This window comes from Cinclus cinclus, chromosome 1 (assembly GCF_963662255.1).
Source record: "Cinclus cinclus chromosome 1, bCinCin1.1, whole genome shotgun sequence".
NCBI classification, from domain to species: domain Eukaryota; kingdom Metazoa; phylum Chordata; class Aves; order Passeriformes; family Cinclidae; genus Cinclus; species Cinclus cinclus.
In genome coordinates, this window is record NC_085046.1 from 40,618,230 (window position 1) to 40,640,585 (window position 22,356).

General features: G+C 37.5%; 1 protein-coding gene across 1 annotated transcript in view; it reads right to left on the reverse strand.

The window, feature by feature from the left end:
- GADL1 (glutamate decarboxylase like 1) overlaps nt 1-19,973 on the reverse strand; it is a 68,685-nt gene extending 48,712 nt beyond the window's left edge. Inside the window, exons 1-8 of the mRNA XM_062496527.1 lie at nt 19,749-19,973; nt 18,821-18,947; nt 17,058-17,148; nt 16,351-16,457; nt 14,706-14,821; nt 8,685-8,764; nt 8,517-8,571; nt 5,021-5,137 (exon numbers count right to left, since the gene is read on the reverse strand). Of these exons, the coding sequence (XP_062352511.1) occupies nt 5,021-5,137; nt 8,517-8,571; nt 8,685-8,764; nt 14,706-14,821; nt 16,351-16,457; nt 17,058-17,148; nt 18,821-18,947; nt 19,749-19,898 (843 nt within the window). The 5' untranslated portion in view covers nt 19,899-19,973. The remainder of the gene's footprint in view (nt 1-5,020; nt 5,138-8,516; nt 8,572-8,684; nt 8,765-14,705; nt 14,822-16,350; nt 16,458-17,057; nt 17,149-18,820; nt 18,948-19,748) is intronic.
- Between the last annotated feature and the right edge of the window lie 2,383 nt (nt 19,974-22,356).

The following is a 22,356-nucleotide window of genomic DNA, read 5'->3' on the forward strand; positions in this document are numbered from 1 at the left end:
TGCTGTGAACCTTCAGCTCCCAAACAACAACATTTATCCACAGTGCAAAGGTCAGGAGATCATGCAAACACTAGATATGTCACACAGTGCATTTGAGAAGTTACTGCTAAATAAATTAATTTATAAAATTATTTTCAATATTCATGAAGGCAGAATACACTTATGCAAACTACCTAAGCTTAGAAAATACATGCTTGTTTGGTTTTTGGTTTTTTTTTTTTTCTTTCCTTGAAATAAAAATATGTGATAGCTTATCTTAATTGATCATCAGTGTTTGCTTCACAGGCCATACATTAGGAACAAGATCTGCTATCTCTGGGAGACAGGATGGCAAAGGTCCACAAGGGAGATGAAAGTTATTGTCTTAAAAAGTCATTCTCATTAATGCCACAAATTAATAGATTACATCATATTTTACATTGTCATGCTCACAACACCCTTGCTGAGACAAGGGCTGCTGCACAAACTACAGGGGGGACCTAAGGTAGGAGATTTTTTTGCCTCAAACTTCATGGTAATCCTGCAGAACCATGACTTGCAACCAGCTAGTCCAAATTTTCCATGCTATGGGATGACAATCAAACTGAACTTCCTATTCAGAGATAAATTTTACTCCTCTCATTCCATGACTCAATAAAGTCAAAACAGTCACTAAGTTATTCCATGATTTTCAGAATTTATAAACAACGCATTAAAATATAATAAACTTTTACAAAATTTGCAACCAAAATGTCTGTGCTTGAAAAAGCTGACAATCTCACACTGTTTGTGAAAAACAGGACTAGAAAGGCATTTGAGAGATCATCTCAATAGTGCGTCACCCCCAAAGGCAAGATTAACCATAGACCTCTCATTTCTCTCAACCTCATCTTTTCTATAGGTTATTAATCAATAAATAAATTACGTCTTTAATTAGCATTGAAGTGAACAATAAAAGGCAGAGAGAGACCAGCAATTGCTCCCTCCACAGCATTATTGGCCCTACTTTCTGCCTTTTTATAAGGAACCTCTACTGGAGATCTAGACGAGAGAAATTATATTACTCTCCTTGAGCCACAGTAATACAAGATGAATTTTTGATCCATGTTTCTTTACCCAATTCAAAGAGCAAGTGCTTAAGGATCCAAGGCTGAAAAAAAAAAAAACCAACAACAAAAAGACAAGAAAAAAATTGCAAAAACAACCAAAACAAAAAAATCAAACACTATGAATGAGAAGGCATTTAAGAAGGCTGAGAATCACTGGGTTTGTCTGGTTCTAAAGGCCTCTCTAACAATGGAGGCTGCACAACTTAACCACTTAATTTGTGTCTAACAGGAATAACACATTTTAATTTAAAGTGTCAGTCCTAAACAATGTTACCATTTGTCACACCTCCAGCGGTCAGGGGAACAGATTAATCCTTTTCTCCTAGCAGCCCCTTTTAAAGCTGCGGTAGACTATTATGTTCTGTTTATTTGTCTTTCTAGTTTAAATAACATCAGTGATTTCCATCTTTCCTCATTGGTCATAATTTCTAGATACGATTCTGTTTACCTACATTGTTTTCCCATTTTCTCTTCTTTATCCGGTAAGGCCTTCTCGAACTGCATCTTTTTATTTGGACAAAATTTAGACAAAGCAGATGGTGTGTGAAGTAGAAACAAAGAATCATTTTATGTATCTCCTTTATTCAATTCTGAAAGGTATTTAGCTATTTGAAAATACCACTGATTTGTGTACTAGAAAAAGATCTGGGCTTTACAGTAAAAATCTGCTATCTAGCCAACAATTCCCAGCCTGTGTTTGTGTACTTGAGTACTGCAGCTGAGAATTCTACCTTTATTGAACTGTAGCCTAGTTTTTCCACTTTTTTCTCCAAATTGTCAAAATCCCTTTGATTTCTAATCCTGTCCTCCCACTGCCTTTTTCAGAAGTCTTATGTCATTTTCAAATTTGTCAGCATATTCTTTTTCATCCAAGTTATTTAATGAAAATACCAGATAATTTCTACCCTAAGACAGACCTTTGAGGAATCCTGCTCAAAAAATTTTCCCCTTTCAGTAAGCAGCTGCTAACTGCTCTGTGGGAATGGTTTTCCAGCCAGGTTTTCACTCACCACCAGAGCTGCAGCTTGGCCTGTTTCTCTGGCTTTTTGATGAGATATTGCAAAGACACAGTAAAGTCGACTGCTTTTCCTCCATCCCCGAGACTACAGAAGGAGGACAGACTGATCAGGCTAGAATGACACATTTTTGTTTAAGACAAATCCAGGTGAGTGCAACGCAGGGTAGGTCAAAACACAACTACCCCACACAATGTAATCGGTAACAAGGTATGAGAAAAGTACTGCTTCACATGCAACAAATCACTTACAGCTGAATGATGGGAATCACAGTGTGCACTGCCTGATTAAGCTAATTACCTAAACATGGGTTAACAGGTCAAGCCTGATTTTCTCTATTGGCCTAGCAATAGGAGGGAAAAAATAAAGTGAACCATCAGGAAAGAAATACATGGCATTTAAAGCTACATGGAGACAATACATGACATACACAGATGCTGGAGGGCATGTTGGTGATACAAAACAAGTTACTGAGAAAGGCAGCAGAGATGGAGGTTAAAATACAGTAAGCAACTGGGACACTGTACTGTGAACAAAATCTTGGTATAGCCTCTGCTCTTAGAGCTTGTCTGAACAGCTTGACTGCTAGGGCAGTTTGGACCTACTGGTGGTATTTATCTTCTTAAAACATTTTCCTTAACTCTCTTTTTCCTCTCTGGTTTGTCTTCATATCAGAGCTTATCTACTATTTCTGACTTTATTGAAATTTATCTTCCTGAAGCTTACTGAATTTCTGTTGACATTCTCCCTTTTGCCCTTCCTAAGAATCACAAGCTTTATCATTTCATATTTAATGAAAAGTGTCTCCCTAAGGCAAACACATCAATTTTTGGGATCAGAAAATATTCTGAAATGAGAAAAATCAGTGTAAATCTGGAAACAACACCACTGACATTCATATAAGATATTGTTAGTAACAGCTTGGGAGAGCACTTACAGTAGATAATCCTGATGCCTATCAATGATGCATGAAAAGTCCTAAATTAGACAACTTTACCTGGGTTTTACTCCTTATTTTGATTGTACTGTACATTTTTTCCTTCAAAGTTAAGCAGGCCTAAACAGCAGTACACACTTGTTAGACTGCATAATAATGTGTAAATCATTCAACAAGAAGCCAGGCCTTTCAGCAGACTGTAGAGTCAAAAAGATTTCAAAAAGGTTACATTCCATCCTATAGTGATAGGAGGTATGCTCGCTTATAAAGAAAAAAAAATAAAGACAAAGAAAAAATGCAATTCTTCTGTTTTTCTTATAGTCTTTCTAAATGGCAGAGACCCAGTTTCACAGTACCTGCTCACACACAATTTCAGCAAATCTGTTTCTAGTAGTTCTGTGAGAGAAAAAGTGCCACACTAGGAATCCCAGTCTGCTCATTTTACCATAGCACACTTGTATATAAATGTTTGCCTGATATCACTTCTGTGGAAGGCTTTCCATCTTTTCTCATATCCTGTTCTCTTATAAATACAGCTAGGAACTTTTAATGGAAAAATAGTGAAACAAGCATCCACCCAACCCTTCATATAGTGTGAAAGATAGATAAAATACTGATAGAACTTCTGAGAACCACGAAGAGGCTAATAATGTGAATCACATCTTAAGAGAACAATTGATCTTCCAGACTGTAAACCAAATTTATCACTGGACATTTGTCCTTCAACTAGGAAAAAATTAACATCTGACAAATACAGTAATTTCAAAACAGAAAATAACTTAGAGATATTCCTGAACATTTTACCTTAGTTCAACATGAGGCAAAATTGGAAGAATAATGTTAGTTCTTTTCAAAACATTAACAACTCACTGAAGTTCAGACCAGGACCCAGGCTTATCCGTGGGTTTTTAGTTCAGCTATAGGGACACTACTCACTGTTCTCCTACAGCCACTGGAGATGGCTCCAGCCACATCTATTTGACTGACCTAAGGTCCAACACAGATTCCAGCTACCTCCCTCTTTCCACCAGCTATACACAGACACACAAGAGAGTTGTCTAACACAAGAGAAAGTCTAACAAGAGTGTTGCACTTCTGTGGAAAATCTGATGAGTCCTTCTCAGCAACACACAGCATGAGAAGGCTTGGCAAACATTTTAAATATTAAGCCTAAATTCTGCATTTTTGTCTCCAAGGATATAAGGAAACTCTTTCGACTCACATGTACAGTGACTTTATTAATGTCTGTGAAAATCTCCACAAATATTGCTCCAGATTCTCTTATTGTGCCACAATTTTTAATCTAGTCATTCTGGTTTTGTGGCATTGCAATTATAAAGAGAATGCAATTTTAGAAAATATGAAGTGGCCTATCTTTAGAAAAATACACTTACAGCTAACTCTTTCAAGTTGTAAAAGGCACAGTGATTATTCCAAAAAGATTAATGAATGGATTTTAATATCCAAACCTAAAATTACGAAGATTTTATTTTAAAAATAAAAATTTCTGAACAGTCTAGGAAAATGTAAGGATAAATACAGGAAATTCATAACTGTAAATATGAAACAGAATAATTTATGACTGGTTGAACCAGAAGCATATCTTTATTTTAACCTGTACAAACGTCAAACCAAAATTCTAATGTGTCTATTTCCCAACAGAACGTGGGGAGAATTGAAACTTATGTTTATATATAATCACTCTTGAAGCATTTTTAGGAGGTAGCAAGAAAATTATAAAATAATTTTGAAATATAACCCGACAATAACAAAATGGCTTCGGCTGCTTGTCAGAACCAAGTTATTTGCTGTTTTGCAGTATATATAACAGAGTCAAATCAGAACATATTTCTGGCCCTTATGCAAGGAGAAAGAAATGTTATCAGAGTCCAACTTCTAAAAAAAAAGTCAACAGTCAAAGTAAACTAGCAATTATAAAAATGCAGTGCTAAACAAAACCACACAATATACAAACTCACATCAACATGAAGCCAGAGGCCATGCTTTTCACAGATATCAGCAATTTTATCCAGAGGATCAAATGCTCCCAGCACAGTTGTGCCTGCTGTAGCACAGACAAGAAATGGTGCTGACCCCTGCAACAGGATCCAAAACAAAAAAAAAAAAAAAAAAAAGAAATTATCATTTGCACTGCTCATCTCTTCCTTGTATACTTGCAGAGTTAAAATATAAAAAGATCTAGAAATGTAGGACAATGATGTAACAATCTACATTTTACTTTCCCAGCAGAAGGTACTGTATTTAATAGTGATTAATTGCTTTCATCTTTTTCTTCTTTTTTTTTCCATGGGAAAAAAAAAAAAAGGCATTTTCCATTTCTAGTTAACACCATCCCAGGGCAGACTTCTGCAGCTTCAGACTGTTTTGACAGATGCTAGTTTTGTCAAAATCAAAACATACCAGATCTATGACATCTCTCTTTATACAGTGATTTGAATTCACACTCTCTCACATTTCACTACCATATATGCTGTCATTCTGACTGATAAAATAAAGCTATTAGCTCAGCCAGCAGACTACCCGTGCAAGGAAAGGGCTCATCCCTTCAGGGTTTCCACCTGTGCTGTCTCTACAACACCCCTGCTCCCTGCCTGGTGAAGAGGAAACTTCAGCAAGGGAACGTGATTTGCCTGCAGCCACATTGGTGTGCGCCATGACAAGGAGAGTCACCTGTCTGATCCTATGCCTGACCTACAGCTCGGTGCTCTTCCCTCACTCCCACTCCTCTGCCTAAGAAAGAAGAAGGATTGTAGATGGTAACTGAATGTTAGGAGAGAGACCGCTGGAAATCTTAGATGGTGTTAACATCAGGCAGGTGGGATAAGGAAAACTTCTGTTGGTTTGTGATCTCAGCCAGCCACTGACAGAAATCCATCTTTGCTTCCCTTCAGCTAACAGCAGACTGGCTCACGGATCCTTGCAGATCCATGTGTCAGGACTACCTAGAAGCAGAAACTGCAATAACAAAAAGAATTGGTGGAGTCTGTAACAACTCCATGAAAATGAGGTAGCAGCCCTAGCAATGACTGTGGAGTCTCACTTGCTGGTAAATGCATGCTGGAAGAACTGCTCTGCATGGTTCAGCATCTGACCTGCAGAATAGCAAGGCACTTACTGAGAAGGCACTAAAGTTGTTACTAAATTGTACAAGCTGGGATCACTGAAGTTCATTTGCAGTGAATTAGATCTTTCAGATGTAGTAAGTGTGTCTGTGGAGGTAACTCAGTGGAGCTTTAGTGAAATCAGACATCAGCTGAAAGATCAAAATCCACACAAGTCTTCCACATATCCTTACCCAGCTGAAATATATATTTTTTTACTTACTTTTGTTTCTTTTTTTTTTAAGTGTTGCTACTTTATGCATCTACAGAGACACACAGGCTTGATTAATGTTTATGCTCCAACAGTTTTATACTTTTTTACAGTGTAGAGGACTGTTAGAATGGTACATAATTATGATTTATTTGTATTTTTAGGTTTTCTTTACAAATGGTTAAAGCAGTGAAACGTAACACTGGAATGAACTTAAGTTAATCCCATACATTCACAAAAACTTACCAGTCTTTAATTCACTTCTTGGTCATTTATTCTCAGTACAAGCTATCACAATAGTTAATCAAACTTACAAATCAGCCTGAAGCTGGAGTACAGAACATTTGCAAGTGAGACAAAGATGTATCCAATGCATCTATTTTCTGTTAGTGTTCCCAGCAATTTTGTCCCATAGCTACATCAAAGGTTCTCAAGCAGCCAATTGGTAGCACAACTGAATACAGGAACAAGTCTCAGATCTCTACAAATTCCAGTAATTGTTACCGTTATACTTTTCCCACAAAGAAGGTAATTAAATTTTTATTACTCTTGACAATACAGTTAAACTAATCTTCCTGCCTAAATTCTTTAAAAAGAGAAGACTCCTGCCATTCATATTCAGTGATCATTCTGTGCTTCAATCACTAGCAAATACATCCTCTCTTGTCTAGAGTCATTAGAATATTTACTGTAATTCACTGAAGTGTCCTGTAAAAGCTGTAAAGTAGCACTTTGTCAAGGACACACTGAACCTATGATGAAATTAAAACCTCCCAATACACCTGTAACTTCCTTTAAAATGCAAGTGAAATCAGGTTATGCTATAAGCAGAGCATTTTAATACAGAACATTTGTTTTTAAATTGCAGAGTATGGTACTGAAGTTGACCTTTCTAAAAAATTCATAAATGCCAGATGATTTCTTTCAAATGACCATTACATGTATTGTTACAAGAACAAGAATACTGTTTATGCAGAAACAAAGGGTTGATTCTCCCGGAAGCCTGCTTCCTCTTCCTTTATTTTATTTCAGACCCTTTCTCTCCCACCCTCAGCTTTCTCAAATAAGTACAGGTTGTCTTCCTCAGAAAATGCAAAGTAAAGAAAGAGGCAAGCAAGAGAGTTTGCTAAGGCCTCCATGCTATCCAGCATGAAACTCAAGTAAGAGATGGTTGTTTGGCAGAAAATGTATCCAAATCAGAACTTAGTGAAAGCTGTTGTGGCCATGCCAGTGCAGGACAGGACAGGACTGCCTTGGCTTTTCTATCAGCCACAAAGGTAGATTTCCCAGAAATGGAAAATTCCAGAAATGGAATCCAGGACAGGATTCCATGGAAGGTACCATCTATGCCATGGATGTTGCACTAGCTGCTTTGTATTCACTCACCATGGACTAAAGGCTGAGCTCTGAATTCTACTGTTCTGATGCACAAACTGGAAGTGAGAAATAGGGCGAGCTAACCAAGCCAAAAGAAGATCCTCTTGGAAGTCACATTTAGCCCTCCAAGCTCTCTAAAATAAATTACGTTGGCTAAAGGTAAGGGCTGTCTTACAGATTGTGGGAATGTATGCCTATGTTGTCCAAATACACACATCAGTGCCTTTCCAAATTCTTGCCTTCGACTTTCTACTTGGCAAAGCCCTTAGGACAAAAGAGGCCCATCTCTGCACTCTCACTAGAACAATAAATAGAAAGGACAGAATTTATCATTTAAAGCTTGCAAGACAGTTTTAGAGACTAAGCCACATGTTATAGTCCTTGCTCACTGCAGAGTCAGTAGCTGCTATAATTAACTGAAAAACCGTTTTAGGAAAACATACTGCATCCATTTAAAGCAGGATCAAGGGCAAAAGAAATCCTATAAGAAATGTGCTAAATACTTCAGAGCAGCATTGTACTCAGGACTTTCATTAGCAGGAAACACCCTGTGGAATTTTCCTCCCTTCTAAGAGTGTAGAACCCATAAGCTTTGGCTTGTTCCACAAGTTTGTGGCAAACAGATTGCACCTGTAAGAAAGACATTGTTACATTAACTGCCCTATTTTTAAGATTTTGGTCACTCTTAATTTTCCTTCCTTTCACTCAGACACAAGCAAACAGTCTGCATACACTCCTCCTTCATGCTCTCTCTCCCCCTCTCACCTCTTTCCTGGCCCGCTGGACTTGTTTCTCCAGTTCCTCAGGTATCATCTTACCTCTAAGGGACAGATTTAAAACTTTTTCAGTTACATTCAAATAGGTTAGTTATGTACAGCACTACTGCATTTTAAAAAGGCTCAGAGATCAGAGTCATAGCTTTTGCTTTCTTACCTTTCATCTGTTTTGATGAAATACACATTCTCTGTACCAATACCCAGGAAGGAGGCTGCCTTCTTCATGGAGTAATGGCACTATAGGTGAGAGCGACACAAAAAAGGGTACACACACAATTAAACAAGAGAAACTAATTCCTTAACATAGGGAACAGTGACAAGTACAACAGCACCTAACAGCCATGACAACAGCATATTCTAACACAAAAAGCAAACTGATAAGGTACATATCACAAAGTCCATCTTGTATTCAAACACACACAGAAAACTGGGGAAAGTAAGACAAAAAGACTCGTGCACCATGTTTAAAATGCAGGCTTAATTTTAAAAAGTTAGAAGCTCTATTTCATGCAAGTTTTCTTACAGCTGGTTCTGCATCAGAATGAAAAGTAGAAGCTTTGAAGTGTCATCAGGGAAGAATTATTAATTGTTTCAAAATGTTTTAATAGAACTGAGTCAAACGTGTCAATGAGTGTAAGAGTTAGGAAATGCATGAGGAAAAGGGTCTAAAGGCTGCTTAACTCAACAGCCTGGAAACAATTCAATACGCCTGAAGTTCCAAAAATGCCACTCCTTGGAAACTGGACCCTTAGTTAGGATGTATATTTGAAGCTTCTACTACTATTTTTGTGCTTGTAAAAATTCTGTATGCTTTCTCTAACCCTCAGCTGGTGGCCACTACCAGAGATAGGATATTCTGCTGAACTGACCCATGGCCTAATTCAGCAACCCATGTTCACAGGATCAAGAAGCTCAAGTCCCAAGACCTACCAAAGCTTCAGATGAGGTAAAATCGGGATTTGCAATGCTTTCAACACCTATCTCTGCAAAAGGATCTGGAAATCATGGTGATGTGAAGACAGTTCATGTGAATGTGAACCTTAGAAACTACTATGAAAGCAAGCAGACTTTAGACAGGACTCAATACATTTTCAGACTTTACTGTGGATTTTGCAAAAGGTTCCAATGTGGGCCAGTCTGCATTTTTCAGAAAATTGAGTTACCATTTTAGCAAAGATTTTTATCTAGGTCTCATCACAGAGACATATCTGAATGGGTACACAAACATGTGCAGCCCACTTCTCACTTTGCACTGAATAAAGGGCATCAGTCTATGAAGCCTGTAAAGTGAGTCTAAAAGAGGATTTTAGAAATGGGTGTTTATTCAATCATAACGTGGTAAAATTACTAAGGTGAGAATGCTATTCAAGCCCGTAGACCACTATACACTTTTTACTTTTAATAACCATATTTCTAACATTCACCTTTATAGAGACCTGCTGTACTGTGGATGCTCTTATTCCAGCACAAAAACATTTTGCCTTGTTCCAGAACAAGAGTACACTGATCTCTGCTTAATTTGTCTTCAAGATTAGTCTGGGAATTCAAGACACAGTAACCTTCTTAACCCAAAGATATTTAGACATCAAAACTACCCACTTACAGCAGTGGAGTCACTTTTAAGGGTACACCACATCCCATAGTGCTAGACATTTCTCCTTAGAACCAAGACCATCCAACCCTTGGATTATCACTGCCCTTCTCACAAAATTTAAATTGTCTCTTTTACACATTATTACTGAAGGGTTAAAATAATGCATACTCCAGCAAATACAAAGATGTCTAGAATTGTTACTTTTCATACAGAAGGTGAAGCCAGGTGGTTAATTAATTCCATTTTCTTCCTGAGAGTTCACACAAATGCAGTTACTGCAGAACATAATTATGAAAAATGTACAACATTTTAATGTGTGGGCAAGAATATATTAAGGGTATTAAAGCCTGTCACGCTTCTTTTGATGAGATGGATGATCTCAGAGGGCTCTTTTTCATTTTGACATAGAGGTTTCCCCCACCATCACCCACTTTTTAAACAAAGGCATACAAAGACACTACCTATGCTACTGAGAGGTTTTAAGAAAGCTTAATTTGTAACATGACACATCCACAAGGCCTTTAGGGCTCAGTCATTTAGACTGTTACAAGAATAATAACATACATAGGTGGATAATTAGTCTTACATTACATCAATAAAGGCAATAATGGCTGTAAGTGGCTGTGTGCTGTTCAGCTGAAGTTTGGAGATGTTTTTGATTGACTAGTGAATCACTTAAAATAGAAGTTGTTTCCATCACTGATACCTAGCCCTTACTTTCAAATGAAAGGTATGAATCACCAAGAATAATCAGATTGTTCCAAAATGAGTAGGCAGCAGACCTGCAAATTCAGTATACTAGTAAGCAGACAATCAGTAAATTATATATTTTATTATAAACAATGATATGAGAGACTGGAAGAAAGATAAAAGAGGCCTGAGTATGCAAGAGATTATACCAAAAAGCAGAGGAAAAGAGAAGAAGAGAGAGAATACAAAAATAAACAGGCTGCAAGATACAGAAGTACTTCTGAAGGAAAAATAATGTATTTCTTGGAAAATTCTGTCCTTCAGTAGGACAGAAAAAAGAACAAGAGTCATAATACTACATAGACTTGGAATATGCTTCCTTTGATGAAAAAAAGAGGTCTTTCAGTTATATTGATTAAAAACATGTAAGAACTTCTTCCCCCCTCTTCATTACTAGAAGCCATTACGCTAAATCCCATTGCATCATTTTAAGAAAAAATATACCAGAGACCATTTAGCACTGATAGCCACAAGTGTGCCAACTAATTCACTTTTCACAGTTTCCTTTCCAAAAATGAAGAAATATCCAGATGAAAAGTATTCTTTTAAATACTGTGAGTTCAGATTACTCTTGCCATATCTTTATTAAATCTGTAGCCGTTTGTAGTGAGAAATTACCATCTTTGAGCATGACATGAAATTGGAACATTGGTGCATTTAAGATGTGCTGCTGCAGTATTTTACCTTTATCTAGACATAGTTTCCAATTCCTTCCTTTCAAAGACAAGGCACTTTCTACCTGTGCTTATTAAAACAGAAGATAAATTTGTATTTTCTTGATTTTAAAAAGTTTCCTAGAAACATAATTGCAAAAAGCAATTACATTATTATTAGATTGCTTTATTACCCATTTTTGTCTGCTGTAATTCCAACAGGGGACAACATGATAAGTCAATGTTGTGTTCTCTCACTTTATTTCTTTCATGATCAAGTTGCACTGGAGAGGAATTTAGTTTCATTTCATCTAAAAAACTTCTCATATCAGCATGTTCATTTCAACTGTTTACACATCTTCTCCTCCCCTTTCTTACCTCAAACTTACCAGATTTCTACCTTTCAGACCAATGTAACACATACTTGTGCCAAAATAAAGTTTAGATGTGACTCAAATAGCAAAAGGAAATTAAAAGGTGGGCTGATATCTATAACTAGAACTTTATTTATCTCCTACAGAGCCACAAATCCTGCCTCCAGAAAGTGGGATATAACAATTACTCTTCTGCTTCTACTGTATCAAGAGGAATCACTCTGTAATGGTTCAGCAAAAGTATTACAGAGTAGCAGCATAAACAGTGTTCACCGTGTATCACCACAGTTTTAAATATCCAAGCATTTCCTCGCAGGAACAAGGAGCCTTTTTATTCCTGAAGGCCAAGAAGAATACATCAGAACCTTGGGTGGGCCATGCATTAAATATACATCTTTATGTCATCCAAAAACATACAAAAAAATGTATCGCCCTGGATCACGTAAGTCATTGAAAGTCTGTGCATTCCAGTGCCCTGCAGCAGGACAACTGTTTCAACCTGACAAGTGCCAAACAAACTTAGAGACTTGGCAAATCAAGGCAAAAACCATTTTATTTCAGCACAGCATTGCAGCCAAGCCCTAAAATGCCACAAGGGCCTTGAACAGTCAAGGCTTTTGACTCCTTATTAATTCTCAGTTCATTATAGCTGCATGGCTTCTCCATGCCAATGCTCTTGCCTGATTCATGACAAAGATAAACCCAGGTTTTTAACTTCTCCAAGTACTGTTTTACTTATTTTGTTAGTTTCTATTGTTGGGGGGGGGGGCTGTGTGTGACAATTTGCTTCTCGAGGTATCTCTTCAGTTAAAAAATAATTAAAAATATATTTTAAAAAATTCCAACAAAACTGAAGGATGTTTGGATGAGGGGATTGAGTGTACCCGCAGGAAGTTCACAGATGACACCAAACAGGGTGGGAGATTGATCTGCTGGAAGGTAGGAAAGATTTGCAGAGGAATAAGAACAGGCTGGATTGAAAAGCTAAGTGTCCAGTCCTCATCCTTTCAGCTATATTGATTGAAAACATGTAAGAATTTCTCCCCCCCTCTTCATTACTGAAGCCATTACACTAAATCCCATTGCATCATTTTAAGAAAAAATATACCAGAGACCATTTAGCAGCTGAAGTCATGAGTGCCAACTAATTAACTTTTCATAGTTTCCTTTCCAAAAATGGAGAAAGAAATATCCAGATGAAAAGCATTGTTTTAAATACTGATTACATATATTCTCAATATGGCATATCTGAACAAAAGTTTCCAAAAGATCGCATAGCTTGGACTCAGTACAGGTGGATCTAAAATAAGTATAAATGGATATGCCCATTTCCTCCCTCATAGTGCTGAATAACACTAGTTATCTTACAAAATAGTCACGTTATCTAGCCATTAAAAGCATCAGTTTTACAGTAAACCATTATTGAGTACTGAAGAATATGTGGTTGTGTGAAACAAACGAAGTATTACGTCAAAAGCATGGCTTTACAAATAATTTACCAATTTATTTTTCCTGGTCAGCTCTATGTTTTATGGTTTTGGTCTTCCTGGTGAAGCAAAGACAAATTTATTCTGGCAACCAATTAAAATTTATTTTGACATTAAATTAAATGTTTGCTTATTTCAGAGTAAGAAAATATATTGTAGTTAAACCATGAAATGAAACAAAATGTTACTTCATGATAAAAATTTCATGGGCTTCACTTCAAAAGTATTTATGGAAATTGCTTCAAACTCATTTTTTTCTCCTTAACTGCTGTGGTGATGTAACATGGTGGATTAAGTATGAACTAGCATGTCATTTCATACACATACTTTTCAGGAAAAGAAAAGAAAACAAACAAGAAAATATATTTTATTGGGGAAAAAAACCTAACAAACCACCTTTATTTAGGACATGTGGGCTCAGTTCCAAAAGACGTGCTATCTTGGAAAGCATACAATGCTTTCATCCCTTAGGCTTCTTCAAAATAAACTTCTCATCAATTTCCACGGCAAACTGTTTGGAGCATAAACGTCTGAGCTAAAATTATTCTACTAAGTCTATATTTTCTAATACTACAAGGTTTTGAGCAGGCTTCCACAGAGGCCTTTATATAGTAGAGTCAGAATCAGTAACAACTCTGCACTAATCAAATGATAAACTCTTAAAAATGAAAGGACGGGGAAGAGAAAAAAGCCTCCAAAAACTACCGTCAGAATAAATATATGAATGTAACTCAATTTCCCATGGGCGTTTTGGACTGATATTATTCAAAAACTAGCCACATATTTTCAATTATTTAAAGAAAAAATGTCTAAAGGTCCAGCATTTTTTTCTGAGAGGCATATGGTGGGTTTGACTCTGTACCACAACCAATCTGCAGTCAGACATAGGGCAAAATGGGAGCTGCACAGAGCCATCTCACAGGTCCACAAGTATTCAGTTTAGTACAAATTAAACATGCAGAAAAAAACCTTTGACATCCAAAACCTACCTACAGCTCCTGCTAGACTTAATGTTGTGGGAAATCAAATGCTGCAGACCTCCACAATACAGCACATGCATTCTGCTTCAGGTTTGCCCCATGCACAACCTATTCTTATATCAGCAGTTTTCAAAGCAGGAACATCTGTGTTTGTTTTCTGAAAGCAAGAAAGCTTCTGTAGGGAAATTAACCATCAGACTTCTCCACTTAGCTCCAATACTCCACATCATACACTGATGTCAGAATTATTGTACCAGTGCCCCATCAGATATGCAAATGATATAATTTTGCAGCCACTGAAAAATACAGTTCAAAAAGTTTTTCTTTGTTTTCATTTTACCTCTTCCGAAGCGAACAGAACTAGTCTTGGCAGACCTGAAAGCCCTTTCTCCTTTATCTCAGGGCAAAATTTGTACCTTGCTAAGTTCATAGCATACATATTAGAAACAGAGCCACCTGCAAAAAGAGACATACAAATATTGTATTAGCCACAGTACGAGTACCTTTCCTGCATCAGAGTTCTTGACCTATTAAGGGAAAAATAAACCCCACAGGCATCCTAGTGATGCAGCCATCACAGTTTATTTCCTCCCCTGAAGTCTACATACATAACATGAGCCTTGGTCTCTGCAGCAGGCATGGAAACAAAGCCTGTTTGGAGGCTTTTTGGGGATGCCTCCTGAGACATAAGAGCTGTGCCCAAGCAGTCCTTCCTGACAGAGAAAACCCCACCACAGTGCCTTCCCCTCTACACTGAAGCAGAGCAAGCTCAGCTGACTGCACCAAGCTCAGAGCCTTGGAGATCTCTTGGGCAGCCAGGCCTCAGAGGACCATGGGAAAAAAAGGATTTTGTAAAAAAAAAAACAAAAAGGTCTTTAGGGAAAAAAAACCAAACGAAACAAAACAAAAACAAACAAACAAACAAAAAACCAAACAAAAGAGAGTGGGAACTGCAAGGTAAGATCTGGACAAGTTTTATTCACTTGGGGCAGGTTTTATTCACCTAGAAGAAAAAAATAAAGCAGTAAGAAAAACCCCTACATAAAACTAGGACCAAAAAAGGACAATTAATTTATCTTCTCTCAGTAGATCACTAAGGCAGAAATTATTGTTTTGAAGCCAGAAATTGTCTTGTAAAAGTAAAGTTTCTACCATAAACACACATCAAATTTGATGTGAAAAAATTCCATACCAGTAATATATTTTTTTTTTAAATAGGGATTTTTAGCTTATTTATTTTTCTACTACTCATGTGTAGGCTAGAATTACTGTCTTTGTTTCAGTTTGGGGGGTTGGAGTTTAAACTTATGTACTCACTTAATTTCATTGCTCACCCCCAAAATAGATATAAAAGCTTCACATCTAGCCCAATTATTTATTATCTGAATAATCTGTGAAACATCACCATTACACCATTATGCTCCGTAATTTCAGTGCAGTGGGCTTAAACACAGCCTTATGGAACATTTGAAAAACATGGTTTGTCAAGCATCTTAAGAAATACCTGTTTGGCCTGCCTTATCATTATGTTTAAAGAAGTTATAAAAATTCAAAGGAGTTAAGATCATGTAAACTCTTGCTCCCACAGTCCATAGGCAAGATACACAGATCTATGCCCTCAGGCACCATGGGTTGACATCTAGTACATCAATCAGCTCCCTGTGTGTCAGCTAAATTGACTCTTTCCAATGAGGCTGTTGGCATTGTTAATAAGGTCAGGAAGGGGCATCAGCTAAAAACAATAATTTCAAATAATTCCATATAATTATATTTAATGTAGAAGTGGTTTTATTCATTCACAGGTCAGAATTGCTGAATTATTACTAGAAACACATAAAATAAGCTTAGATTAAATAGTTTTGTGTATCACTACACTTTTCACTTTTGCATGCATTTTCAAATATTCTACAAGATTCTAATGTTCATAGAATTAATGGAATTAGGCAGTTTACAATGACTCATCTTGAGGTCTGAACTGTTCCTACCTGGATTAAATATACCATCCCCTTCTTCCCAGCCTATGAATTCAATCATTTTCTTGATGACTGCTTCTTCCACCAACAGAAACACAGGGGATACTTCATATGTGTATCTAAAGAGAAATAATAGCACAACAATTGATATTAAGACTACTGAACTCATAGCACAGAGCATTGCTAAAATTAGATAAAGGCTTCTTGCTCCTTTCTCTATCAGCAGCTGATAACCACCAAGAATAGGACTCTAAACTAAAAACATTATGGATCTCATCCAGCAGTTGTTTAGTTTCTGGTGGCATCTCATTGACACTTCCACTCTCAAAGTAGTACACCAGAGTTTGCTCTTAATGAAGGCCACATGCCTAAATTTCAGCTTTACATTAGCAAGTGAACAGTAGACAGGTAACCATTTGCATTCAACTCTGTGCAGAACACCTCAGAGGAATGAGCAACTGATTGAAGTCTGATTAATTCATTTTTATGTACTAAGTAAGGTAAAAGTCTAGGTTTAATAGCACTGAAAAAAAATCTCTCCTCTTAAACCCCATCTTCAGCCAATCAGAATCAGCCTGTTTTCTCTCCCAAAGTGTTGCACAATTCCTACCTCTGTAACACTGAAAACAGAATTTAGAAGCAATGAAGCCAAAGAAGCTGTTATTCCAAAAAGCATGTTATGTTAATTTGTCATCCAGAGGACAAAGAACCACACTTACACACTGGGGTTCAGTGCTTCTGTAATGAAACGAGCCACTAATGAGTAATGATCTATTCCAGCATACAGCTGATTGAAAAATCTCGGATGATCTGAAAACACAGAGGGAAAGCAAGTGACAGGATATTCCAGAAAAGAGAACACATCACACTCCCTCTCAGCTGAATGCTGATCATTGCAAATGACAATTGACTCCATGCTCTCAGTATTTGGATTGCTCTGGATTTGCTGACCTTTCCTAAAGTTAGACATTTCTTTGAAAGTAAATTTAATAAGCAGTTTCAAACCTCAAAACATGTCTTAAGAAATGCAAGTGGTGCACAGAATAAATGTGAGCTGTTTACAAGTTTTATAAATAAAAAAAAAAATTAAAAAAAAAGGATTAACAATTGAGGATACACAGTGGCTTTAAACAAGGATTTTGAGAGGCCACAGTTGATGCTTAGCCAAATTTTGCTAAGCAGTAGAATACAGGAACCTGCTGATCCCAAGCAGCTGGGCTTTTTCTCCCACCAAAGTCTCAGCACAGAGACAGAGGCAGTCTAACAACTTGGAAAATTTTGCTGCAGATTTAAAATGAATAAGAAGTTAAGAGAATTTGTTTATCTGCATTGAAACACTGAGATATAACTAATTTTGACAAAATTCTATATACTGCTGCCTATAAAAGCAACTCAGTTCAACGGCAGGGTCACCACCTAAATTTTAATCCATAACACAGCATTTTTATATGCAATATCAGGTAAACAGTATGGCTCCATTTATATTATAACTGGGGCTTCAATAAATGTCTATGTGCAAACTAAAGACTATTTGCACAGCATAATTTTACATATGACAGCCCTGCTAAGGTGACATAGTGTAACAAATTATAATCTAAAGGAAATTTGCAAAAGTAAGATAAACAGAATATCTTCCACTAACTCTGTAATTATATCTGCATATTATTAGTAAACCCCCTTGCAGATCAGTATCACTACTCTTCTGTGGTTTTTGAAAGCATAAGTTCTGTCTCAAAATTATTTTACAGTTTTACTCTGTAGCAACAGTGATTGTAGCAGCGAATGCAGCCCAGAAATGCAGCTATATCAAATGTCTTTCTTACTTACCAAAATACAGCCCAAGTAATACAAAATCTGAAATCCTGAGCTACCAATTCACAGTGCTATTTCCTGAACAGGTGTTGTCCATCCCTTTTCACCAAGACTGAATTACCCTGCACATGCTGCAGAAAGGTTAGCTGTAGAGAGCTAGTCCTGCAGAGCTGTGGCATACTGTCTCAAACACTGCAGGCTCTCCTCTCATGGTGTCTGGAACAGGAATTACTGCCTATCAGCAAATTAACACCCTACAAGACTATTGCTCAAAAGGAATCATCACTAAGAATATATGAGGGCAATGATGGTGACTCCAAATCTCATCACTCAGACAGCAGGAAATCACACAAAAAGGTCCTTCTCCTGCCTATTTTGCTAGACTGTTATATCATTTGTCTAGGTGACTTTCCCAAGACTTCAAAATGACAGAATCTACTATTAATGCAAATGGCATTACATTAATGACTTTTTGATTAGTTTGCCATTATTACATCTTTTAATCAAACCTATGGTGACCAGAATTCAGTAAAACAACCGTTTGCACACTATAGGCAGGAGGGAAACAAGTATTCACACTCGCAGCTCCCTGAAAGGTGACAGAGCTTTGTAAACATTATCCCATCTAAGTTAGCATGCCGAGCAACTGTGCTTAAAATCCCATTCCTACTGGTTTTGACGCTGTATTTTATAACATCACGGCAGAGCTGCAGGATCTTCTGATGGCATTCTCCAGTGTCCCTCATTTCCAGGTCAAGAATCTGCTTAAGCTTTTCAGGGGCTTGCCATTCACAGACCTAGAGATGGGGAGCAGGGCAGACAGCATCAGTGAAGAGCTTAGCCAGGAGCAAGAGGTTATAGAGGTACAAAGTAATCACCCCGTTCAGCACTGCTTTCACAAAACTTCCCATGACAGGGCAGTGTGCCACCAGAAAATATATCCAGTAAACTGGCCTCATGGGATGTTGGTTTTATCATGTCTCAGGCAACACTCAGCCATAAACAGTAGAGTGTGAAATGCTGAAAGGCAGCAAAGAAAGAGGCCTGCAGCTCAAATCCTGTTCTTAGGTAAGGATTTGTAATCACAGTATTTCCAGATGCTGTTCTGCCAAGGGGTGGGAGCAAGAAGTGCATGCCCAAAGGCAAGCATGGTTTATTTGCAGGACCTCTTCCCATAGAGCCTCTTAAGCAGGTTCTGCAGAACCCACAGCAATCTTATAATGCTGCCTTTTCTGGTGGTAACACACCCACTTCCCTCCTTCTCCAACACCACTGGCCCTGAGGAGAAAACAAATAACCCCACTGCAAACATGAAAAACACTAGATCCATTTGTGATCTCAAAGAAAATGACCTTTGTATTCCAAGATTAAAAAAAAATACCATCATTTTCTGGCAGACACATGTGCTAATTATGTTACTGGAAGGTTTTATAATACATTCTTCATTAATTTGTAAGGCTGTATTTTATTTTGGTGCCAAGCACAGACTAGAAGCAATTTTGAGGCTACTTAGAGTGCAATAAAATACAGCTTATAAGAAATTGATTTATTGTTCCTGATCTTCACTACCAAGTCTCAACAACATTCTATGGCTTTACCTTTTCTGTTACATCATCCGCTTTCTGGACAACTTCTTCCATTATAATCTTACAGGCCTCTTCCACAAACTTCTCTCCTGCTTTTGAGTCCATTATTGGACCATTTAGGATGACCCCATCCACGAAAACAGCATTCCTCTTCTGCAGCATCTCCTGCTTGGAAACACCAACTGTAAGAGAAATAACTCATCATTAAAGCAAGGCTCAAAAAATAATAAACTAAAACAATATTCTTTCACTGCTGGAGATTTAGTCAACTTAAAAAAAAAACTCATATGGATTTTTTACCTGTACAAAAATCCTAAATTTTGGTGGAAGAATATTTACAGACAAAAAACCCACATTACTTCAAACATAAACTGTTATTCCGTAGGCAGTAACAGCCTACTTGTATTGTACCTACTGCTTTCTCTATCATACAAAAGCATGCAAGGGACCTTCCAAATACAGAGGAAAATATCATTCTGGCTCAGAAAACATTACAGCTGTATAAATAGAAATACAGTGAAAGATAATGGGCATTTTTCTTAGCTGAAAATGTTTCCCTCCACAAGCGATCCCTCTGCTCCCGCTTTTTCATGAAATAACTTTCAGCTTTGTTTCCTGTATCTTTATGCTTCTTCCCACCAGCCAGTCCTCTTTCTCAGAGTCTGCTGTTTCTTTGCAGAGTGCTTCACTGATTCACGCTCAATGAAAATAAAACCTTTCGATGTCACATACCTGTACTTCTTTCTGCCCTTATCCTATTCAGTGCCCTCAATCACGAATTACAATAATCTGCTGAGTATCTTATCTTGTTTATTCCTTTCTCCATTGATTATCTCGTTCCCCTCCCTCACATTTACCCATGAGACACTCTCCTGATGTGTTCCATGAACACATTTTTTTTCTCCCTCCTTTACATTACCCCTGAGAGCTCATCCAAGTTGCTTGCAAGACACTGGCCAATAGTGGCAACTACGTATCTCTTTCATGTATTGATTTCATATGGCAAGATCTGGAGTCTGGTTTTCACCAGCGTGAGGATGAAGATGAAATTGAGACATTTGGAGATATCAAGGGAATAGGTATTTGAAACAGGATCACACTGAAAGGAGAAGCGGTAACTACTGTAGCCAATTATCTGGGTTACAGGCAGTATCTGCTCACTGATCCTGCTTTAGTACAGCTCAGATCTGTAACACCAGGCAGCACTGCCACCATGGGCTGTCTTCATTTACAGTGAGCATGGTGCAAGGCTGGGGTGTATGGAGAAAGTTCTGTGCCCAAAATTGCTTTATCTTATTGCTTTACTTTTTGCTCCACTTACGAAGTAGAGAACACAGGTGGCTCTTTCACAGGTCTAAACAACTGAATTTCCAGAGGACTGCCAGGCGCTGCAGTCTGACACATTCATCATGCTTATCATAATTACAGCTCCTCATGCACAGGAGGACATAGAAGAACAACAGTGCTGCTTAGAAGTGTACATCACTTCAAGGTCCTTTGATTGAAAGAAACCCTGCTAATCCCATGAGCTTTTATTTTCTGGTGACTCAGAGGAGCTATTCAGTTCATTTTGATTTATCAGGAGAGATATGACAAACAAGATAAAATTCTAACATGAGACGGGACCTCACACTTCTCCTAATGCTGCCAGCAAAAATGACAAACCCACCCCCCCACACACATTTCTGAAATTACTTATATTTTTAATCCAAATGGGCAGCATACTAAGTTTTTCTGAACTGAGTAGCCTTCAGCCCACTGTTATAGGAAAGGCATGAATGTTCTTAATGGACAGATGGGGAACAAGCAGGAAAAGAGTACGAAATCTTTTAACAGGCAAAGAGGGAAAATCACAGACATCAAAAATGTCAATTCTCATCATGCTTTCCAGCACACCACAGCAGGGGCCCTGTAAAGAAAGTGCAGCTTTGGAAAAGTCTTAGATGTTTATCTCTGGAAACACAAGCTAGTAGGTCAACTTCACAAGATTTAAAACCCTGGGTATTACCAGGAAATGGAAAACATCAGGGCTTTGGGCAGAGAAAACAGAGACTAATTTTGTGCTGAGATTTAGTTATTTGATGCATAAATAGCTGCCTTAGGTACTATTCAGAATTCAACATAAACACAAAAAAAGAATTTCAGCCTTAACATCACCTGGAGAGTCTATGATCTCTAGGTATGCCAAAGATGTTCTGTTTCTACCAAAAAAAAAGAGGACAGAATCTAAAAAAACCTACAAGGGAGATTAATATCTATTTCAGGGCACAGATGTTAATACTTCCTTTGGTTACAACAGAATAGATGGTGCAGCAAGAATACTCACTAACTCTTTAACTCATTTTTTGTTTGTTTGGGGTAATTTTTCTGTTGTTGTTTGGTGGATTGGTTTTGGGTTTTTTGTTCTCCTTCAAACTCTCAGGTGTCTGCTAGAAGCAGAGTTGTGAAAAAGGTTTCTATTGGTAACTCCCTTATTAACAGCCCTATTCCTGTCACTTTTGCACAGAGATAAGATACTAGTATTTCCATGACTTTACAATGATCTTTTTATAGGAATTCTGCAAAAACAGAACTTTACATTACTTTTTCTACCTGGTCTTTAGGGAATTGAATCATAGGT